General features: G+C 44.7%; 1 protein-coding gene across 1 annotated transcript; it reads right to left on the bottom strand.

The window, feature by feature from the left end:
• Positions 1 to 307: 307 nt before the first annotated feature.
• Positions 308 to 21,337, bottom strand: LOC147889932 (putative prolyl 4-hydroxylase 4). The gene is made up of 8 exons (XM_087390118.1): positions 21,169 to 21,337; positions 20,920 to 21,000; positions 20,770 to 20,827; positions 20,553 to 20,657; positions 1,910 to 1,967; positions 1,611 to 1,786; positions 1,276 to 1,336; positions 308 to 1,197 (listed from the first exon to the last, which is right to left on the bottom strand). The coding sequence occupies exons 1-8, from the start codon at positions 21,264 to 21,266 to the stop codon at positions 902 to 904; spliced, it is 933 nt and encodes a 310-aa protein (XP_087246244.1). The 5' UTR covers positions 21,267 to 21,337; the 3' UTR covers positions 308 to 901.
• Positions 21,338 to 23,025: the final 1,688 nt, after the last annotated feature.

Here is a 23,025-nt window from a genome sequence, read left to right as displayed (position 1 = left end):
GCATGTGCAACCAGTCGCTCAACCAATCTCCAACCATTGAAAAAAAAACCACATGGAATAGTGTTGGTGGATGCAGACTCAATCTTTATTGATCGTTTGATTTGCACCAAAGACACAAAGCAAGAAATATATGTTCGCTCTAATCTTCTGTCCTCTCTGTTATGTTTATGCCATCTCTTCCAATTACGCAAGCGAAAAGTAAGTCTTCTGCTGCGAGACACACCTACAGGTCCTACACTTAAGCCAACATGCACGTATGTAGCATTGAAATTTCGGATTTCAATTCTTATATGGCATTCTTTTTTTCACAACAGCATATATCAGATTTAAGAGCAGAAGAACATATGGAATGCTTGATTGTGCAACACGCAGTGGACTCCGTATTCTTCAAAGTCATTGATAAATCGGTATAATTCTCTACTCCAACATATTTAATGACACTCCATGTAATTGTAGCTTGGCCTCAAAAGGACAACACATTGAGGACTCCAAAACCCTCTGAGCATCAGTTCTTTTCTCATTCTTGCAAAGGCGAACGTTTCCTCAGTTTTTCAACCACCCTTCAGAAGATAAACTATGGCCAATGATATAATTACATAATTTCATGAATCACTTTCAACTCCGAGCTAGATCAACCAATAAGAATGCTTCCACTCACACAAATTCCATTGTGACCTCAACCCTTTTTTCTCTCTCAAATGTGGCTTAAATTGCCACATGATCTCACATATCAGCAGGCACTATTTCTGATCATCTATTTGCAGTACAAGAGAAGCCAAGAGCTCCCTAGGGCATTAGTCCTTGAAATGCTGAAATCCAGAACCATCATCCCCTCTGGAAATTGAAACTCCTCAATGCATATTACAAAATTTGAAAGCTACCAAAAAGTAACACAAAGGGTTTAACATACGTTACAGCTTTTTCTACAAAACCCTGGCCCATCTTGAGTACCAATCATATAAGCAGGATTTCTTGAGCACTCTCCATATGCTGCCCATTCACCACAACTCTGATTTTCATCTCTGCAATCCATGGACTCTTCAATGCTCTTGTCAAATGACTCAACATGTATCCATTTTGTTGCAGACCATTTCTCCCCTTCTATTACAGGACAGCCAGCATGAAGACTAGCAGGGTCAGGTGTAGAATCTGGGTGGAGGCTGAAGAAAAGAAGTGCATCCCCTCTTTTTGGTCTCACTGCACCAGCAGAAAGACAAATCAGCATCCACATTTCCAAATCTGCCATGCTTTGAACCAGAGTAGAAAGAGAATAACCTGCAATGCCCTGTCTGCCACACTCTGACAATGTATTATCCTTGAAGTAGTGCCGATCTGTCTGTAACATTAACATTGTCGACATTCTTAGCAAGATTTTGCTCAACTCGAGCTGGAATACCTTTTATGAAAAAGCTGCTGCTAACAATAAAAGAAGAAAAAGCAATGCAAGGTCCCATGTACATGTGCACTTTGGAGCTTCAGCAATGAGCTAAGCAGCTGAGAATGTGTCATTTGTAGACATAGATCAGATGAGTATTTAAATTCTTATGATGTCCTAAGGATAACCTTCAAGTAAATCATAGAACTAGCATGCGCCACCAATTGATGCTTACCTGAGCTTTTGGAAAAACAGTCTCGCCACCTTTGACAACATCGGTAAGGTACATGAGCACAGTAGCAATTCGATGACCACCTCGAGCTTGATTGATTTTGTCTTGGAAGTAGTCATAATGAGGTTCATATTTCTCCCCTTCTTCATACCTTAAGACTTGAAGCGGCTCTCCATTTTCTTATGCAAAATGCAGAATGAGATGATTTGCGATACAGAACAGGTTACAGAAACACATAAATTTCTCTGGCCCTTAAGAGAAAGAAAATGCACTTTCCTACCAAAGGAGCGAAAGGAATGTACCTTTTCTCAAAAATGTCCAAAGAGCTATTTTATTTTCAATCCTTGAAACAATCTCATCCTACATAAGAAAGCATTACATGTATTAGCGTACAACAGCAGGTGCTTGGAAATTACACAAACATATGCAACCTTTACTTTACAAAAAGCAGGTAAACTTTGACATGCATGAGTAAACAACAACACCACTCAAAAAAAAAGATGCAAAAATAGAGAGACATCCACTTTCATCATGCAAATGCATAGTCAAATATGCTATAACAAGCATGGAAACTATGGCCAATGCTTTTAACAAACTTTCAGAGTAGATGACAGATGCTTGCAGAGCTTACAACTGAAGAATCTTCTTGCAAGGGTAAATGTAAGAAATGCTAGAAGGAACATCCTGATGGCTTCTCCTGATTACTAAAGGAAATACACCAAGTATACACTCTTGAGCTGAGTGCAGTGTCAGCTAGTACAAGGTAGATCAGGCTTGGCTATGGTCGTAACGCCATCAGTTGGCTTATCTGCCTTTATATACAGGATCGAAGCATGTAGAGCAGAAATGACCACAGGCAAAGCATGGGGAGGGGTCACCAAGTCTCTCTCCAAGTATGTCCATGATCTGTTGCTGGCAATTCATAGTCCCAGCATCCCCATGCAGATCACAAGCTCAAGAGCTTTTGGAAGCTGCCAGCCTCCAATGCATCAATGCTCTCCACCAACCACCTTGTCAACTAGGGGAGACTCTTGTGTGGCTGAACATGTGCAGTGTTCAGATGACGTGAGATTTCCTAAGATTACAGTTGATACCATCGCTGCGTCTTCAATTTCACTAAGATCGTTTTGCCTGTGATCCGTCTTTTGGGAAAAACCATAACCTTCATTTTGGCTGGGAGTGTCAGCCCATCTTTGCCCTGAAAGTTGCTCTCTCTCTCTCTCTCTCTCTCTCTCTCTCTGTCTCTCTCTCACACACACACACACACACATATATATAAATAATGGAATGCCGAGTGTTGAGCACGAAATGTATGCTGCTCTAGCTCTCCTTGTTGCAAAAAAGGTAAAGTTCCCACATGTTTCCCTCCCTCTTGCATCCATTTAACCCTAGAGAGCTGAAGGACGATGATGAGAAAAAGCAAGAATCAGCACTTGTTTGTAGCTTGAAGCATTATCAAAAAAAAATTATAAGTGCACCGTCTTGGTTGAGGATACTTCCTCTAGATATGGCCTATGGGTGTTCGAACCATTTCAATGGAAGGTTTGCAAAAAGGACTCAGATTTTCTGAGAAATTGATTTTAATATAGAAAAATATATACCTTCATAAGACTAGAATGTATCCAATCTTACAATAGAACAAAGGAAAGAAGGGAGTTTGTAAGTGACTTTAGACAAAATTTTGTGTAAATGAGAAAAATTAAAAAGAATAATACCTTGGTAAGTAAAGCCAAGCTTTTATTCTCATCAATACCCAAGCATAAGCTGCCATCTGGGTTTCGAACGATTCCAGTATCTCTTGGGTAAACCCAATGTTTAATAAGCTTCGAAATCGCCACCAAGCAACAAAAACTTTGATAGAAACAAAGCAGAAACTAGAAGAAGAAATGCGAAGAAAGGGGTGGAGGGTGGGGTGGGGGGGGGGAGAGAGAGAGAGAGAGAGAGAATGAAAATAGGTTGAATTTCCATCACAACACAACTTAAACTTTTTTTTTAATAAATTTGAAAGAAGAAGAACGAAACAACTACTGATGTTCTAACACAAGAGAGCAAAGATAAACCAACGTACATATAAGAAAAGAAAGAAACTCCAAGGCAAAAACAAGGAAAAAATTATTATCATTATTTTTTAATTAGCTCGTTTTTTATTTGTTTATTTCAAATTTAAACTAATAAATAAGAGTAGATGAACTCGAAAAATAGAACAAACCTAAGAAGTAAAATGAAAATGCACTATGAAGCGAAGCTCCCCACTTTGGATTTTGATTCTACATTCAAGGATCCTAAACATACCCAAAGCCGAAATTCTGAAGGTATGACGACTACAAGGACAAGCATAGTTTCTTCTTTACTTTGTTGGCACTTAGCCCTGGTATGTGCCTTGTAGGTCTGGTCAACTCTATTCAACTCAGAGAGTTCACTTCATTCGTCAACCATATGGTTGACTTGGGACCACCCCTTTGTATTTTCTCCTTATCCATTTGAGCAATACTATGTTTTGCTCCAACTTGTTTACTTCCTACAATCCACTCCCGTTCCACTAAAAAGGGGACATCAGCGCAGTAGGATCCCACACCCCATCCAATTCGGATCCTCCATTTTACCTCCACATGGATGGAGAAGTGGACTCTAGAGCTTTTCGACGCGATGATGGAGCATCAGGTATACTAGATGATGGACAAGTGGATGGGGCCACAGGGCATGGAACTTTGGCTCGCTCACTGTGCTTCCACGTATTTTCAGCTTGGTTTCTCCCAAGCAAAGCCAGGATCAAGCTTAGCAGTAGCATTGATCCGCTTGCCACCAGAGGCAGTACTCACATAGTCCCACTATTAGACGCTACAGCAGTGCACTCATCTTTTTGGCGTAGACGCTTCCTTCATACAATATTAGGCACAGAGGGTTGGGATTGAGCTAGTGGCGACCCTAGTTCGTCGGCGCACAAACACAAACTACTCTCCCTCAAAACCTCCGACGAACTTGTTGAAATCCCGTTTCCTAGAGCAAGCTCCCATGCGGAGGCGATCCTTGTACGTTGTCGCCCCATCCCCATGAGCTTGACAGTGGTGAGTTGGAACGTGCATGGGCTTCACGACCATGCGTTTAGTCAACCGTTCTCCGTCAGGAATTACAACGGGCTTTGGTAGGTAGACCAGTTGACTTCCTCTCGATTCAAGAGCATATGTTCTCAGCACCGGCCATCACATGTTGACACCATCTCCTCCCAGACAGGGGGCCAGAGGTTTGGTCCCTCGCAATTGCTAGGAGCGGAGGGGTGTGCATATCGATATCCCAGGCGGTGGCCCCCAAGATATTTGCACAAGGTGAGCGCATACTAGGTCGAGCTGTCCAAGCAGGCACGCTCGGTTTGGTATCATGAATGTGTACACACCCGCAAGCAGACAGCGTCATCCGGCTTTCAAGCGGCAACTCACAGACTGCCTCCCATAGGTGGAGACGTAGATTGTTGGAGGCGACTTCAACAACCTAGAGTTTACAGAGGATAACCAAGAAGGAGCCGCTTTCGCAGAGATGCCAGTTGGGGAGAGAAGTACCTGGGAGCAGTTTATTTGTGCGTGCGATCAGCGGCAAGGATCCATGTCGCGAGCCTGAGTTTACCAAGCATTCGAGCAGCCTACGGTTCTCCTTTGGACAGTGGCGTCATGATGGGCTACCATCTTAGCAGATTTTTGGAGGTGCCCTTTACTGTTGAGGAGCTTTGGGAGGCCCTATAGGCTCTTTCTAGCCAGAATTTCCCTGGAGAGAATGGCCTGACTCCAAGCTTGTTTTGGTGATTCTGATCCAACGGGAGGAGGAGCTCCTAAACTCCGAGTTTGCAGATGATACAACTCTCTATGTGTACGGCTCAGCATCCAGTCTAGAGAGGGTCACAGGAGCCCTATCCATTTACTGCAAGGCTTTCGGAGCTCACATAAATTGGACCAAATCTATTGGTTTCTTCACAAGCCAAGAGGAGATCCGCGATATTCGAGATTGAGGAGCTGATTTTGGTTTTCGGTGGATGCCGAGAGGGGAGATGGCGAGATACTTGGGCTGCCAAGTTGGCATTGATACCTCTGCAGAGCAACAGTTCAATTCAGTCCTAGAGAGTGTTTGGCGTAATCTATTGTATTGGAGCTCCACCAAACTCTCGCTTGAAGGCTGAGCGTTGGTGGTTAACTAGGTCCTTGCCATGAGCCCTTTTGGGCAAGCTGGTAGTGAGAGGCCTCACCCAAGGAGTTGAACCCTGGAAGCTCCTCCTCTAGCGGGGACTTCTTGGGAACACGCCTCGCACAGGAGGTCAGTCGTACCAATCTTACAGGTGTATCTTCTTCGAGGCTCCTTTGACAGGAGAGGGCTCTCCATTGATGAGGAGTCTCTACAGGGTGTCGCAGAGATTGGCGGGAGGACTCATTCGGGCTAGGCCATCATGTAGGGAGGAGTTTGAGAGATAGCCGCCCATATGGCACTCGGAGGTCAGACATTCAGAGGGGTGCATGTTAGGCCAGCTCACACACATTGGATGGGCACAGTGGGATAGTGGACCAGCTAGATTTGTTGGGGCTGCATTGCATCAAAATGGTCATGTAGTGGCTTATGAAAGCTGAAGACTACGGGACGTCAAGAGATACTCGGGAATCTATGAAAAAGAGTTGCTAGCTGTAATTCATGCCATTACTACTTGGAAGCACTAAATGGGAAGATATGCTGTCAATGTATCATTTTCAAATTGTCCATACTCCGGGAGCACAAAATAGAGTGGCCCTAGGTCAATAAAGTGACAATTGCTTATCACAGGGATCTTGAAGACATGAAAGAGCACTATGCCACTGATGCAAAGTTTGATGAAATATTGCAACAAATACAGGAGGGACAGTCTTCAAGTCAGTATTCCCTAAAAGATGGGTATTTAATGAAGGATGACTGCTTATGCATCACCGGAGATATGAGGCAAAAGATTCTGGAGGAATGCCATACACCTCCATATGCTAGGGATAGAGGAATGGCAGCTACCACTCAAGCTTTGGAGAGGTATTTTTATTGGCTAGCTATGCGTAAAGATGTATACCAATTTGTTACAGAATGCCTCACTTGTCAAAAGGTTAAATATGACAAGTGGAAGGCTCCTAGCCTACTTATGCCTCTTGCCGTGCCTCAGGCACCATGGGAAAGTATTGCAATGGACTTCATCTTTGATTTGCCACGATCAAAGACAGGGAATGATGGGATATGGACAATCATAGACAGATTCTGTAAACAAGCCCATTTTATTCTAGTACGTAAAGGCTGATCATATGGCTAAAGTTTTTATGGCACAGATCTTTAAGCACCATGGTATGCCAAGTCCAGTGTTAGTAATGATTCCAAGATGACCAGCTTATTTTGGAGAGCATTATTTGATATATGGGGACGAATCTAAATTTTTCTTCTTCTTTCCATCCCCAGACAGACGCACAAAGAGAAATAGCAAATTCAACAGTCCTAGATATGTTGAAATGCTATGTGGCTGATCAAAATCAAATTGGGAAATGTACCTTCCACTGGTGGAGTTTGCCTATAAGAACACTGTCCACAGCTCCACAAGGAAGGCCCCATTTGAGGTCATTTATGGAAAGGTGATTCTGCCACCTGTCACAAGGACCAAAGACAAATATTTGCAGCTGATTAGTATGTCAAAGACCTCCAAACAACTTTCAGTCAGGTCCGGACAGCAATAGAAAGATCTCAAGAGAAGCATAAGAACAAGCAAGGGGATTGGGTACTTTTGAAGTTTGAAAAAGTCAAGCTCCGCCAGCTAAAGAGCAAAGAGAGAGTGTGTGCAAAGTTCTCTCCCAGGTATTATGGACCTTTCAGGGTTTCATATGAGATTAATGAAGTTGCATATAGATTGGAACTCTCAGAGCATTGGAGGATTCACAATGCTTTTCATGTGAGTCTTCTAAAGAAATATCAAGAGCCGAAGCCTACAAAGCCACTAATAGAAGATCCACCGGAAGTAGATGAGTTGGAGGAAGTCCTTTAGCCATAGCAGATTGTGTACCATACATTACGCAAAGGTCCCTAGGGCAAGGAATTCAGAGGTATCTTGTAAAATTCAAGAACTAATCCACATTGAATGCCAAGTGCTTGCACGTGTGGAATATCTTGGCTGGTTGGCACGTTTTCCAAGAAAAGCCTGCATAGGGGCTATTCTATCCCCGTTTTTAGGGTTTGCAGGCTATTGCAGTTGAATTTGACCATCAGTAAGCATTCATTGCAGATTTTCGAGGTCTTTTGAAGGTTTTTTGACCTGTTTTGGAGCTGCTACTGCAATTTCAAGCTCTTTTGTTGCTGCTGCAGCATTTCAAAACCTTGGAGCTGCATTTCCAGTCATTTTCGAGGTGTTTCTAGTCTTTCAGCACATCAAAGTCCATCGATTTTCAGCGTGAAGACTTGCTGTAGCGGATGGATGAAGACATGTTGTTTGATCATTCACAACTCTTGGATGTTTACAAGGAAGCTTTTCAGTTGAGCAACTGAAGAGAAGCCGAGGGGATGTGTAAATACTAGAAGTCAAAAGCTCCAGTTGAATTTATTTGATCATAGTTATAGAGTTCTCCATTTATTTAATTATGGTCAAGTAGTTATTCTTCTAATTGGTCAAAGTATTGACTTCGGTCAAAGATAATTAATCCCAATTCAGTAAGCCTAACCTTGGTTTGGCTTAGGCCAAGAGGGTTAACTGTGGTTAACCAGAGAACCACAACGCCAACTACGATTCGAGAGTGTTGGTTTCGGCCATCAAAGCTTGGCTTTAGCCAAGGAGGGTTAACTTTGGTCAGCCAAGATATACCCGACTCATGTCGAAGAGCTTTGGCTCTTATTAAGGCGCCTCAACCCTTGGTCAAAGCCCCTTAATTACAATCAAGAGGGTTGACCGCGGTCCAAAGTTACTAGGGAACGGCGTTCCGTCTTCCTGGAAAGTGGGAACGTCGTTCCACCTGTGGAAAGTGGGAACGCCTTTCCCAGGTGGAATGTCACGGGGACGTGAAAAGTATCTTTGTAACTCAACCCACGTTTAACCCAAGATTAACCATGGTTAAGTGTAGTAATGGTTTGGCCATGAGGGATTGGCCAGAGGAAGTGCACACTTCCTAGGGACAAAGTCTAGGTGCACCACTAGGTCCTAGGGGCAAGGCAAAGGCTTTAAAAGAGGGTCCTAAAAGTGGGGCCCAAGGAAAACCAACGTTGTCCTTGGTATGGGGATTAGGACTTTAATGAAGGGGCAAATGGCAAGAAGGAGGTGCCATTTGTCATGCATGTGTATGCATGCCCTTCCCCCACCTTCCATCTCTCTCCCCTCACTCTCCCAAAGGTACTGGACGTTTTCAGTTGTTCTTGTGCAGTTTTTGAGTTGTTTCAGCTATTTCAAGCCTATTTTCAGCCGTTTTCATCAGTTATTTCCAACTTTCGTATAGGCTTGAAAACAGAGGCTGTTTCAAGCCTATTTTAAGCCTATTTTAAGCCTATTTCAAGCCTGTTTTCAGCCCGTTTTAAGCCGCACAAAACAAGCTGAGAATTTGTGTACAGACGTGTACGACTGTCTCCAGCAGGTGCCCAAGTTGTCTTTTCCTGTTCTGGACCTTTCTACACGTGTTTCTAGCTGCGTGCTCGCTTCTGGAGCTGTTCTGGATCAGTGCAGGCTGCAGGAGAAACTTCCCCTGGTACTTTTGGCATGCTCTCTTAGGAGGACTCTAGCACAGATCCCGAGGCAATCATTTTGGGGCAGATCTATGTACCATCTTTCCTCTACAGGTCTTTCTTGTTCACTCTCCGCTCTCTACCTTCATTTCTCTCTTATCCTGGTTGCTAGAAGTCACCTGCACCCTACGGGGGGCCTGGACAAAGAATGGGTGCGAGGAAAGAGCTCGCCCCTCTGCCACAGACAGCGGGAATTGATTCCAGGTTCCGTTTTTCTTTATTCATTTTTGCTTTGCACCTTTTTGCAGTGCATGCGTGTTGTTTGCAATCCTTTCAGGACTCCTACAGGTTGGAGCAAGCACCCAGAGGCAAGGGTATTCCTGTGGTAGGCCCAAGGCCAGTGTGTGGATGCATGTGATAAACTTGAGGCTTCTTGAGCTCAATTTGCCAGTGGTTTGGATGCCTGAATGCCTCTCAGTTGGGTCAGATCAGAAGTGGATGCCAGGGGCATTCTAGCCTCACCTTTGTTGTTGTTGAAGTTGTGCTAAGTGGTTGAAGTGACTAAAGTTTGCTTTGTGGCTATTTACAAAGTTTATGACTGAGTAGAAGAAGATCACTTCCCTTAAGGCCGGTTTCATTGATGGCAATGTGGGAACGTCTGGGAACGTCTGGGAACGCCTAGAAACATTTCTAGAAGTTGGGAATGCATCATGAAAGGTTCCCAAACGTTTCGGAAACACAGCCGAAACGCGTTCCGGGCTGGGTCTCTAGAGTTCTGGGTTTAGGGCTGCACGGGAGCACCATTTTGGCACCTACGGGGGGCTTTAAGCCCTCTCCAACCACTCTCCACCCCCTTCCACTCAGCCACTCAGTCTCTCAGTCCCCCTCTCTCAAGCACTCAGCCCACTCTCTAAGCTCTCATACACTCAGCCCCCTCTTAGCCCACTAAGCCCCCCTCTCTAAGCTCTCAAGCCTCAAGGCTCAACCCCTTCCACTACCTTCTAAGCTCCTTTTCTTGTATTTTGCATATTATATGCTCTAGCCTCTATGATCTATAGTAATCTGCAATTCTCTGGCTTAAAGCTTTAAAGTTTATGTACATTGCCCATTGCAATTTGCATTGATGTATATTTCAGTTTTCTAAGGATTTTGTGTCTGTAAAAGTATAATGCTGAAATGGAAAGCTTCGAGCTGCTACATATGGTTATTCTTAGCATATTTTGGTATGTTTCCATGTGATTTGATGATGTGTCATATGACGTGGCGTTCACGTTTCCATTCCCCCATTCCCTCTTCCCGATACGTTCTCGTTCCGATCCCCCACGTTGCCGAAATGTTCCCGTTCCCTAGTAACTATGCCTCGGTCAACCAAAGAATGTTTCATGTTATGTGTGCACATGTGTTTAGTGGGGATGCTCACAGTGTCTAGAGGCTTATTTTGCATGCAAAGCGCTAACGATTAATGGGTGCCATGGCTATGTGCATTTAATTAATTGTTACAGTACCAAGAGAATGGTTTAATATCCACTAAGTGTGGAGCCTAGCAGGCATCCAAAAGGTGTCCATGTGACTGAGGATTATGAAGACTACAAAGCTGCCCTATGTGACATGTAATCTAGAAAGTAGCTAGGGAATTGACACATGGCACTTACCAAGTGTGGAGAGTTGTTCTCTCCCTTGGATTCAGATTGTTCACGTTTGTAAAATCAGCTTTGAGCTGCAGCCTTGTATTCAAATTCTCTCTTGATGATAAAAGCCTTCGAGAGGGTCCAATCCGACAAATTGTTCTGGGCCCTAGTGTGTTTGCACAGAGAGAGAGAGAGTGTGTGTGTGTGGTATGGATGTGAAATATAGCAAAAGTTCGTAATAGAGAGAGGGTAATAATAATCAAGATCTTCCTTCTCCATTTGGTTGTAAAATACCCCTTACAGGCTAGCTACAACTATCCATGAGCACTTGCAAACACCACCAAAGATTAGAACAGACACAGGGACACACAAGGTGTATGCTAGTGTGTGACCAGCCAATTGTAGGTTCTTGCGAGTATCACCCTCGAGGTAGAGGTCAAGGAAACCACGGACCAATGATTCCTAGGTAAGAGTATGTGTCCCATACATTGCTGCCCCATTTGTGCACAAATATCGTTAAGACATCATAGGCTTGCATGGGCTTCTTCCTAGCTGGATATTCTCAAGACTCCCACGAAACCCCCAAAAGAGCTAAGGCTCACACTTGTATAGGCATTGAGTGCCGTACTTGTCTCAATCCTAAGACTATTGTAATTGCACTAAAGGCATGCCATGTCCTAACTGTCCCAAGGTTAGGTTAGATGGCCCTAGGTTAACCTGACCTCCATAACACAAGCCTTGTTAAGGCCAGACATAGACATAACGGTATTAACTGCGGTTGTGCAGTCCAAATTGATGGTAGGCTCGTTTTAGTAGCGCTTTGAACCCCCCTTCCCTAGCTTACCTATCATTTCTTGAGAACTCGCGATGGTATTATTCCTCTGGTGAGCTCATGTAGAAAGCTTGGTATTTGTTTGAAATTTGGGAGTTGCTCTTGTGTAGAGAACTCGATTCTTGCACAGTCTTCTTTATTCCAGCAAGTGGACATTCTTGTGTAGGGGTCCAAATATTGGATGAAGAGGGGGCTGTGATTTTTTATTCCCTCTCAAGCTCGAGAGGGGGATTGTTGGAGTCATAGGGCTTAAGTCGTGAGCTCAAGGGATTTCTTAGCCATGCATACATTCTCCTTTAGTGCTAGCCTTTGTCACAGTTGAGTTTCCCTTCACCTCCGGAGTGCTGATAGAAACTCAGTACAAAGACCTTTGTATAAATGGATGCTCAAGTATGTGTGGGTGTGTGGATTTGTATGTGTGAGAGCATAAGTTTATACTATGGTCTACATGTCCATATGAGGAGAGCGTGGGGGAGGGAGACCTGGGCTCCCACATGGGCTGCTAGCACCTCACATCAAACAGAGTAAGGTACCTGGAGGGACCAACATGGCTGAAACCAGCCTCAACAACGTAAAGGGTGGTAGGATCCACTTAATTACAGCATACACAGCGAGAGCGCTCCTACTCAAAAACAAGGACACCGATTGGCCCCAAACGTTGGCGCCCCTTGCAGTATTTATTTAACATTCATTTGAAGCCAAGCAGCTGATTACAAAGGTCTCTCGGAAGCTGCACCACAAGCAAACCAACACCTGTAGACTCCCCGTCCAGCCCACCCTGTAATTCCCTACTCAAGTCCAAACGGTGAATGGCATCCCATCACTAGACAACCTCCTGTCCTCAGCCAACCAAAGCATGCAACATAGACCCCAAAAGCATCCACTGTCCATACCACACCTGCACTTGCACAACCAAGTGCCCAATCAGCCAGACACGGCTGAACAACTGCAAGACAAAGCTCTCAACAGCCAAACTCTGGTGCAATCAATCGACAAAGCACTCCCAAACAGGTTGCCTCTATCTATAGCCTCTCTGACCAGTGCCCAACAGCAAGAATCAACCTTTCTTCACAAGGAAAGAAACCCAAACCCAATAACTAGCCAGCAACCAATCAGGGAACGGCAAAAGCAAGCAAAGACAAGCCTTCTTCTACCTAGTATCCATAGAAGAAAGGTCACCCGGGCTGAAAAACCCTAGATCCTGCAAAGAAAGATGATTCTGCTCTGGTACAGTTCCGGAAGCAGCTTAGAAGAGAACACCCATGCCTAGAAAGTTACCAAAATCAGCAACAACACACAAAAGTCTCCACAAATCAAATCGCAATCTTTCCTGCAAAGCCTGGACAGCCTGAAAACAAATGACAATTTCTTGGGACAGCCTGGACAGCCTGAAAACACCTGGAAACAAATCACAATTTCCTGTAGCAGCCTGGAAACACCTGAAAACAGACCCAGAACAGGACACATTCACCTGGCACAGCCCAGAGGACCTGAAAGTAAAATCGCAATCTGCAAAGGACACCCTGGCTGAAATCGCAATCTGCAACAGGCTCTTGGATCAGGTGCGATTCCCTCTGGCAGGCCCTGGATGCCCTGGAACTGGCCCTAGCTGATGACGATTTTTCTTGGCAAGCTCAAGAAGCTCCTGGTATAGGATTTTGCTCTAGCAGCACCTGGCAGGCTCTGGCGACTCCCAACTGATCATCTGGCTCCTTTTGGAACTGATTTGGCCTTCTAAGCCCAAAAGAAGAGCTATGGGCTCTTTTTGGAGTCCTGTGCTAAAATTAGCAATTTTTAATTGCACCACTCTTTTCGCCCCCCTGTTGCACACTTTGGCCCTAGGAATTAATTGCCTAGTAACTGGGCACACATTCACTATTTCCAAGGGCCCACTAGGGAATTTTAATTCCCCAAGTCCCGCCCCATAACCGAACCCTTGCGTCCCAGAGGCTCAAGGTAGTCATGTACAAATTACGGGAGTCGCAAATCAAAAGTCCCATAATTTCACGTCCTTGTGACAGACCCCCCTCTTGAAAGAAGGCAAACGTCCTCGATTGCCAAAAATTACCTCCAAAAGAAAACCAAGAGGAAGCACTACAATGTTTGTTAGGCAAAAGACAAGCAAACATTCCACATACATGCATTCACCAACAATATGCTCCCCACGATGTCCGATCCACCTCACGATGTCCGATCCACCTCACATATGGCCATCCCTAAGGACCCACTGCCAGTGGTACATCATGAGCATATGTAAACACTTAATGCATGCACATAAATACTCAGACCGTACTATCCAAGGATAGTTCATGCATGCCTTTACCCACCTATGGCCATCTCTTCAGACCCACACTAGTGGTACATCATGAACATCCGAAGTACCTAAGATATCAAATCCAAATCTGAGTGGACAGCCAACCATGCCGCCAACAAATCACCAACAGTGCATATACGATTTGTAGAGCTGCAGATAACAAACTAAACAACTAGTACACCCAATGTGACTAGTACACCACGTACATCGCAGCCAACGAGGCATGACATAGACCACTTCCAGGAATTGCGCATCCGGAACCAAGGTCTAGGGGAATCCATTCTCTTTTTGTAGAAACCACATGATAAAAAAGAGCATTCCCATCTTGTCGAATCCTCATGACAAGACAAACAGAAACAGGAGCAGACAGGAGCAGCCAGAAGCCACTCCCTTGGGTCTCATACTGGAGGTGAAGGAGAGTTGAAGGTGTGCTGCAGACTAAGCTTTCTAGGAGCTCAACCTTGGCTGTCTCTCAGGGCAGCAACGTGTTGTGATCTGGACAGAGAGTCTACATACGCTCGAGGTGGAGCACACACGCTCAAGTCTAGAGATATCCGGCAGATAGTAGAAGTACCTTGTAGTAAGATCAAAGGACCACGCTTTGGTGGTACTTTGGATCTCTCTCTCTTTTGTTGTGTCTATAGTTTTGCACGGAAACATATTGTTTTGGTAGCTTCCATATCTGGATGGATCAGTGTCTATTGATGAGTCTTCACATCTATTTGATGCACATAAGTTTAAAAAGTTTGTGATTCCACTCCCCACACAGTACTTGAGCTCCTGGACTATTCTATCAGTCTTTCGCTGTGCGCACCCTCTGTTGGTCACGTTCTAACACTACACCCACTGTTGGGCGCTGATGACGTTAGTGGGAATGTCATAGTACCTAGTCCCTACTATGCATGATGGAGTTTATTGTTTTAGGCTTATGAGTGACTATCAGGAGATTGAAACTGCACTATGTTGGGTTTATAGAGGATGAGTTTAGGCATGTTCCTAGATTCATCTAGAGATATGTGTCTGCCGTATTAGCGGACATGCAAATTTCACCTCGTGAAGTTTTCGTCCATGTTGCAGTCTACTGGTATTGCGTTTAATTCTTTCTATCTTAAGCATTGCGTTGCCCTATCAGCTAGAAGACCTAAGCATTTTTACTTGGATGCTTGTTTTGGAGAGACTAAAATGAAATTTTATAGTCTTCACAAGAAGTTGTAGCTTGAATGAAGAGAATGTGGACTACTTTTTTATTAGCCTTCTCCTTTATTGCTCACCTTTGTCACAGCTGAGTTTGCCCTTCACCTCTGAAGTGCCAACAGAAACTCGGTACGAAGACCTTTGTATAAATGGATGCTCAAGTATGTGTGGGTGTGTGGATTTGTATATATAAATGGGCACTGATGACGTTAGTGGGGATGTCATAGTAGCTAGTCCGTACTATGCGTGATGGGTTTATGGTTTCAGCCTTATGAGTGACTATCTTGAGATTGAAACTGCACTATGTTGTGTTTTAGAGGATGAGTTTGGGCATGTTCCTGGATCCATCTAGATATATGCATACGTTGTCAAGGCCCTTATTGGTGAAAATTGCATAGCCAATCATGTGGCATTTTGTCCATACAGGTTCTGTACGAAGCTATGTTAGCCCATTAGGCTGCCTTCCTCTTTGTTCTAATGATTTTTAGCTTTACCAGCCTCTATGGTTTTCATGTGGCTTTGAGATGACGATTGGTGGCCTTTGGGAGGTGATCAGTGGCAGCAGCAAAGCGCAAGTTTGACCATGACCTCATCGCATTTGGGAGGTGATTGGTGGCTGCAGCAAAGCGCATGTTTCACAATGATTTTGCTTACGGCGGTGCAATGATTTTGCTTATGGCGGTGCACGCACATGTAATAGAGTATGTATGAGAAAGAAGTTAGGCTGCCTTCCTCGTTGTTCTAATGATTTTTAGCTTTATCAGCCTCTATGGTTTTCATGTGGCTTTGAGATGACGATTGGTGGCCTTTGGGAGGTGATCAGAGGCAGCAGCAAAGCGCATGTTTGACCGTGACCTCATCGCATTTGGGAGGTGATTAGTGGCTGCAGCAAAGCGCATGTTTCACAGTGATTTTGCTTATGGCGGTGCACGCACATGTAATAGAGTATGTATAAGAAAGAAGTGTGTGAGTTGTATGAAGCACAAAACTACCTTTTGGCTTATGTGCATCTTAGATGGGATTCCAGTTTTGATGATTGACACACTATCTTGAGTATCTTAAAGCTCTTATAAAGACACATTTCTTTCTAAGAAGGCATTTTTCATGGTAATAGTGTTTTTCTGATATGGCTAAATATGGAGTAATTACCTCCCAATTCTATAGGTTGCACAAGTAAGAATGCACTTATCTCTCAATATTTAACCTTATTACTTCTCAGAATGGGCTATAATACGAGAAAAGTATGTTGGGTGAAGGAGGCAATGGAACCGGAGTGGAGTGCAAGAAGCAAACAACAAGCTAGAGCAAAACGTAGTACTACTCAAATGGATAAGGAGAAAATACAAAGGGGTGGCTTGTTTGGCCCCCAAGAAAACCATTTGGTTGACCAATGAAGTCAACTCTATGAGTTGACCTGACCTACAAGGCACATACTAGGGCTAAGTGCTAACAAACCCCCCTCCATGGTATGGCTGAAGTATCCTGGAAACATCTCAAGAATACCTTGGAAACTACATCATGGTTGCACATATTCGTCCCAGAGGGATATAGCAACCTATGATATGTACAGAGTGATCCCTCACGTAATATAAGGAGCCGAGGGTAAAGCATGTCGAAATGCCTCAAACTTGGGCTGTGGTAAAGATTTCGTGAAAAGATCTGCCAAGTTGTCCTCCGTGGGAACATAGGACAACTAGATGTCTCCACCAGACAGTCACTCTCGAACATAGTGGCAGTGAACCTCAATATTCTTTATGCACGCATGAAACACTAGGTTTCTGGCAACCACCACAACACTCTCGCTATCAGTGTAGATCGTAGTAGAGTCGGACTGAGTGATATCAAGATCTACAAGTAACTTGCGAAGCCAAACGCACTCTACTGTAGCTATGAAAGCTGCTCTGTACTCAACCTCACAACTGGATGTGGCAACTGTAGACTGCTTCTTGCTGAACCAAGAGATGCATGAAGCTCCAAGCATAAAATAGTTGCCGCTGTGTGACACCCTGCTAGTCTGAAATATATTTGAATGTTGTGAAGTACACATTTGATGAAGCATTGGTTCCATAGTGAACACTTCCACGTGTAATTCCAAGGCTAACTATTAGTCTTCCGCTACAGGATACCCTCTTTGTGAGAGGTCACTTTTCTAACATGGTATCAAAGCCGTGACAGAAGTTCTCGAGAAGTGGAGCTTGAAGGCAAGGACGTTGCTAAAGGACGACCTTGATTCATTGCTCGTAGGAATTAGCTGACAAAGTCTGAAGGATTGTACCCAAACGGGAGGCTCAGGTTCAGACAAGTGTGCAACAATCTAAACCCTTGTCCTATTTCAATTCATTATCATGGCCAATAGATACCAGATCCCAAACTTTGGTGAGACAAGCAAGCTCGACGGGAACTACCCGTTGTGGAAGATGAAGGTCCGGAGCCATTTGGTGTTGAGGGAGTCGTGGGGGATTGCAACGCGGATGGAGCTAATACCTCAATCCACCTTGACTACTCCAACTGCATCAACCTCACAGCGGTGAACGCTTGCAAACCCTGTCTTAGTGAGAGCATGGCATATCTGGGATATGGAAGCCTTGGCTATCATTGTGGGTACGACAGCGGATGCGATGCTGCCACATATACAAATGGCGAACGCTTCTTACGAGGCCTAGACGGCTTTGAGGGGTATGTAGGAGCTCAACAATGAGGCGAGAATCTTGGACCTCGAGACAGAGCTGTTTAGCAAGAGTATGGATGAAGGGGAATCGGCACAAGAATACATCACCAAGATGAAGGTGGAGCGGAATCAACTGGCTGCAGTGGGTCAAAGGACGATCTCGACCAGGAGGGCGAGGTTGTTGCTAGGAATGCTCCCCCGGAGCTACAATAGTTTTGTGACTACAATGACTGCAGGGCACAAAGTGGCGCTGGTGACTTTCGAGGAGCTGGTTCCTCTGTTGCTAGGAAAAAGAAATACAATGGTACGAACAAGGATGACAAGGTCCTAATAGCTCAAGACGAGCAAAGGCAAGGGCAAGGGTAAGCCCGGCAAAGGCAAGCCCAAAACTAACGACGGAGCGGACTCTTCAAAAGAAGACAACAAGAAGAGGAGAAAGAAAGAGAAGAATAGCTTCTACTGCGATGAGCCAGGACATTTTGTGAAAGATTGCAAAAAGAAGAAGGCTGATAAGAAGAAGAAGGGTGCCAACTCAGAATCAGAGGAGTCAACTCAAGTGGTAATAGGGGAACTTTTCTTGGTGGCCACTCCATGTGCTGCTAAGATTAGATACATGGACCCCGGTGTTATTATCAGGATGCCAGACATTGAGGAATGGTCAGAAGAGGAGTCAGGTGAAGGTGATGGACAGCAACGAGTGCCTGAAATCATCTGGGCGCTTGGCTGGGGTTGCTGAAGCAGAGGGGGATTCTTCAACAAGACCTGTAGACTCAAACTCAAACGGTGACTGTGACTTAGAGGGGGACAACAACAAAGAACCACAGATGGAGCTTGACGGTCCATGTAAACTGGATTTGTGCCTGAGATATGATGTCTCGGGTATTGTGTTTGGTTGCAGACCTAGCCAGATGGACAGTTTGAAACAGACCCTGAGAGCCCGGAGGACTTCAGACTGTTCACCCATCACGAGGGGGACAGCTGGAGGATGTTGGTGCCTGCAAAGCTCAAGTTCAAAGGAGGGTTCGTAACTGAAGGTGGTGGTGCCATCAGCTGCTGCTCAAGATAGACCTGTGTACCAGACCGGTGTGTGGCGGGGCAGCAGCCACTGGTTGAAAAGCCAGAGAAGGACTATTTTGGCATCGGACCTTTCTAGAGGACTATGACACGGGAGCTACTGGAGTATCGTCGTCGACGTGTTGGTGTTGGGCCAATGTGGGTCGGTGAGAGGGGGTGTTGGAAAATGAATGGTCACCTCCCCACTTGTGAGTCCCCCAAATGAGGTGTGCATCGAGGGGGGGTGGACTAGAGAGAGAGAAAATGTATGGGGCTGCCACATGGGCAGCACATGGGCTGCCATGTGGCAGCAAGCCAAAGAAAAGAACCTGGCTGTCAGGAGCAGATACATGGAGGACTGTCTGGCTGGAGCAGGTCACGGATGACATCAGCAATAGTATAGAACTGTACGGAGCTGAGGCGCACATGTGGGCAGATCAGGGTGCCAGCAAAGGGCGCAACAAGACGAGGAAGACCAGCAGAGGGAGTCGGCTATATGAAGGGACTGGTTGGGCTGGCTGAAGCCAGCCAACCAGGCCTTATATAGGGCAGACCTAGGGGCTGGGCCCCTGCCTTAGGGCTTTTGCCCTATAGAAGGAGGCCCCCATAACCCATCACCTGGAGCAGCCAACACAGAGCAGACAGGAGCAGCAGTTAGGGATTCCTTGGGCCCATTCCTAGAGGGTGAAGGAGATCTAGAGGAGCTGCAGACTAAGCTAGTAGGTGCTGCCCACCTAGGCTGGTTTCCAGACAGCAAACCTTTGGCAAAGAGTTTACATACGCTCAGTGGAGCACGCAGGCTTTGATAGGATAACCTTTTGGTATTCTATCTTGTCCAATTTGTGAACGGACGGAAATATAAAGTGTTGCTTCTATATTTGTCTCTGAGCATTGTCTATTTGCTAGTTTGCACATATACTTGAATGTTGTGAAGTACACACACTTGATGAAGCATTGATTCCATAGTGAACACTTCCGCGTGTAACTCCTGGGCTAGCTATCAGACTTCCACTGCGGGATACCCTCTATGTGAGAGGTCACTTTTCTAACACCCCTCTCTAGAGCTTGGAGGTTGTCCAAGCTTCATCTTCGACTTCAAAGGAAGGTAAGACAGGGCTGCCCCCCACAACTCCCCTCTTCGTCGGCATCCTCCACTTTGTAGCCGAAACAAAGTCAGCCCTTGTACGAGGATTTCTGGAGGTTGAGGCCGTGGAACTACATGGATGTCCCCCCCCAACTACCCCCACATTAGAGAGAGAGAGAGAGAGAGAGATTCACTCTTAGGATTGAATGTTGTCTTTATGGGCCATTGGCTAGGCGGGTCAAGGCAAGCCATCATGTATGGGATAAGGCGACGTGCAGATTGTTGATTGCCCTGAAAGTGGAAAGTGCCCCCATCGCTATAGTAAAATAGAGTAAATGTTTCTTAATAAGGATCCGTAAATTGCAGCTAGAAGATTGCAAAAGCCTGTATAAAATGACAAGAGCCGTGTTAGGAATACCCATTAGAGGAAGATAAAATTAATATTTTCCAGTTCCGTTAACCCAACAAGATACGACAAAATTACCCAGTTACCTTATCTTTCTCGATGAACATTCCAGAGCTCGTTCGCACCACACTTAAGACGCTCTTCCCTGAATCATTGTCTGCAACTGCAGACCGCTGTAAATCTTTTCTAGCCTGCAAGAAAAGATTTTTTGTTTTACCTCAACAAAATTGCTGATCCAGCAAACAAGGCTGCAAACGTACATGTTATCCAAGCCATACAAGTAAACTTGTCTTAGAATCTTGCCAGTGAAATTAAATGGTCGCATTCCTCCTCTGTCAAGAATTCCTTATATAAAAAAGCTCTGCATGCAGCAATGCAAATGGATCAATTGTTCTCCGGCATATATTTTTCTGTGAAGAGACCTAGTTAAATTAAAAAGTTTTGCGTACACACCTAGGTTTCGCAGAAATGCTGATCACCTTCGTTGGATCGATAGTAAACGAGGTTGAATCGTGCTCAACAGTCGATTTTTTTCTGGATTACACGGAAAGCCCACAGTTTCAGAGATATGAGAAACTTTCAAGGAGCCAACTGATACTTCAAAAAATAGCGTCTTTCAGCCCCACCACTAATGTCGACATTAACAAAGCGCCTGTAAATCTAGAAAGAAGTTCTCCATCTCGAGCGAAATCAAGAAAGCACCTCTCGCCCATCCAGCCAGGAAAATCATCAACATCACCCACGAGCGGTCGCAAAGTCATCGAGAGAAGCAGGGAGACGAGAAGGAAAGGGATAGCCATAGCAAGCCCTCTCAGGCAAGCGTAATGCTCAGCTCAAAGTTTAATTTTGTCAAGTTTATGGGGAAGCGACTTTTTAGGCAGGTCTTAAGTGAAGGCGATTCGACACGATGAGAAAATAGCCAATTTTTTTTTTCAAAAATTATCCATTTTTGGCCTGCCGCCGTAGGAGCAGGTCTATGTAAAGGTTATGTCGAAGAAGCGAAAACTATTTTTTGTGTGATTTATAAATTTTCCGTTTCTTCTATATCTATATCTATACTTCTATCTATACTATCTATACTATTTCTTAAGGAGGGAAATACCATACCTCCGACGTGGAGAGGATTTGGAGGTTTGGGGAGGAATTATAGAGGTTCGGGGGAGGAGGAGCCAGGTTCGGGAAGAGGAGAACATAAAACTGCCACCTGGGGGATGATGGACTCGCAAACTGTGTGAACAACGAGAGGACTGCACAGTGCACAGATAGCCTTAGCAAGCAGAGCCACCACATGGCACGTGTGGGATGACTGCCATCAACATGGTCCGCGGCTCAAGATGACATGTGGCGCTGCGAGGGGGCACAGCACGAGACTGCACGTGTGGGATGGCTGCCATCAAGTTGGTCCGCGGCTCAAGATGACATGTGGCGCCGCGAGGGGCTGCAAAGACAGGGGCACAGCACAAGACTGCACGCAAGCCACATCAGCGAGACTGTGCACAGGGATCAACTGCCATGTGGCACCGTGAGGGGTTGCATAGGGTCGCACGACTGCATGCAAGCCACATCAGCAACTGTGCGCAAGGATCCGACTGCGAGAGCGGGCACGTGGCGTCACAATATTTGGCGACACGGTGGCACAGGGGCCGGGGAGAGAGAGAGAGAGAGAGAAAGGCGAGTAGAGAGAGAGAGAGAGAGAAGACAAGAGAGAGAAAGAGGGGGAGGTTTTTATAAATATATATATATTTATACTTATTTATTTATATATTTGTTTATATTTTAATATTATTTTATATAAAAATAAATATATCTATATTTATATCTATAAATACCTATAAATAAATATATATATAAGAGAGAGAGAGAGAATATATAATATATTATTTAGGAGTATGACAAAAATAATATATATATATGTATGTATATATATATTCATATATTTATAAATATAAATATGAATATAAATATAAATACAAATACAAATATAAATATATATATATATATATAAGAGAGAGAGAGAGAGAGGGAGGGAGAGGGACGGGTAAAAAAATAAAATATAGATAAATATAACAATCTCTCTCTCTCCCTATTTATCTTAGAGAGAGAGAGATTGTTATATTTATCTATATTTTATTTTTTTACAAGAGGGAGAGAGAGAGAGAGAGAGAAAGAGAGGGAGAGAGAGAGAGATAGCGAGGAGGGAAGACTGCCACACGGTAGTAGGGACACACACACGCACGCACACGCTCCCATGCACACAAAGAGAGAGAGAGAGAGATTGCCACGTGCCATGAGGGAGAGGGAGGGACTGTGCAAACAAAGAGACAGGCATTTGAGTCACACTCTAACGCGGCAAGTTCATCACACATAGCAACACGCAGGCGGTGGATGGCATCCAACAAGCATGATATGTGGAAGCTTTATACATGGAGAGAGAGAGAGAGAGAGAGAGAGAGAGAGAGAGAGAGAGAGAGATAATTGTATAAATGGAACCCTTTGTGCCCCAAATAAAGCAAGGTTGTCAAGGAGTAGATCATTATTTAATTCCTTAAGTCAATACTA

This window comes from Dipteris shenzhenensis, chromosome 19 (assembly GCF_047967505.1).
Source record: "Dipteris shenzhenensis isolate YYH24624 ecotype China chromosome 19, Dip_SZ_1.0, whole genome shotgun sequence".
Taxonomy (NCBI): Eukaryota; Viridiplantae; Streptophyta; class Polypodiopsida; order Gleicheniales; family Dipteridaceae; genus Dipteris; species Dipteris shenzhenensis.
This window is presented reverse-complemented; position numbering and strand designations above follow the sequence as displayed.

Bases quoted from the DNA above. Each gene is read 5' to 3' on its own strand.
- LOC147889932 (XM_087390118.1), bottom strand. From the start codon at position 21,266: ATGGCTATCCCTTTCCTTCTCGTCTCCCTGCTTCTCTCGATGACTTTG. The intron at 21,001-21,168 runs GTGCTTTCTTGA...CGTGTAATCCAG, and splicing joins CCTGGCTGGATGGGCGAGAG to AAAAAAATCGACTGTTGAGC. The intron at 20,828-20,919 runs GTGTGTACGCAA...TGCTGCATGCAG, and splicing joins AGCATTTCTGCGAAACCTAG to AGCTTTTTTATATAAGGAAT.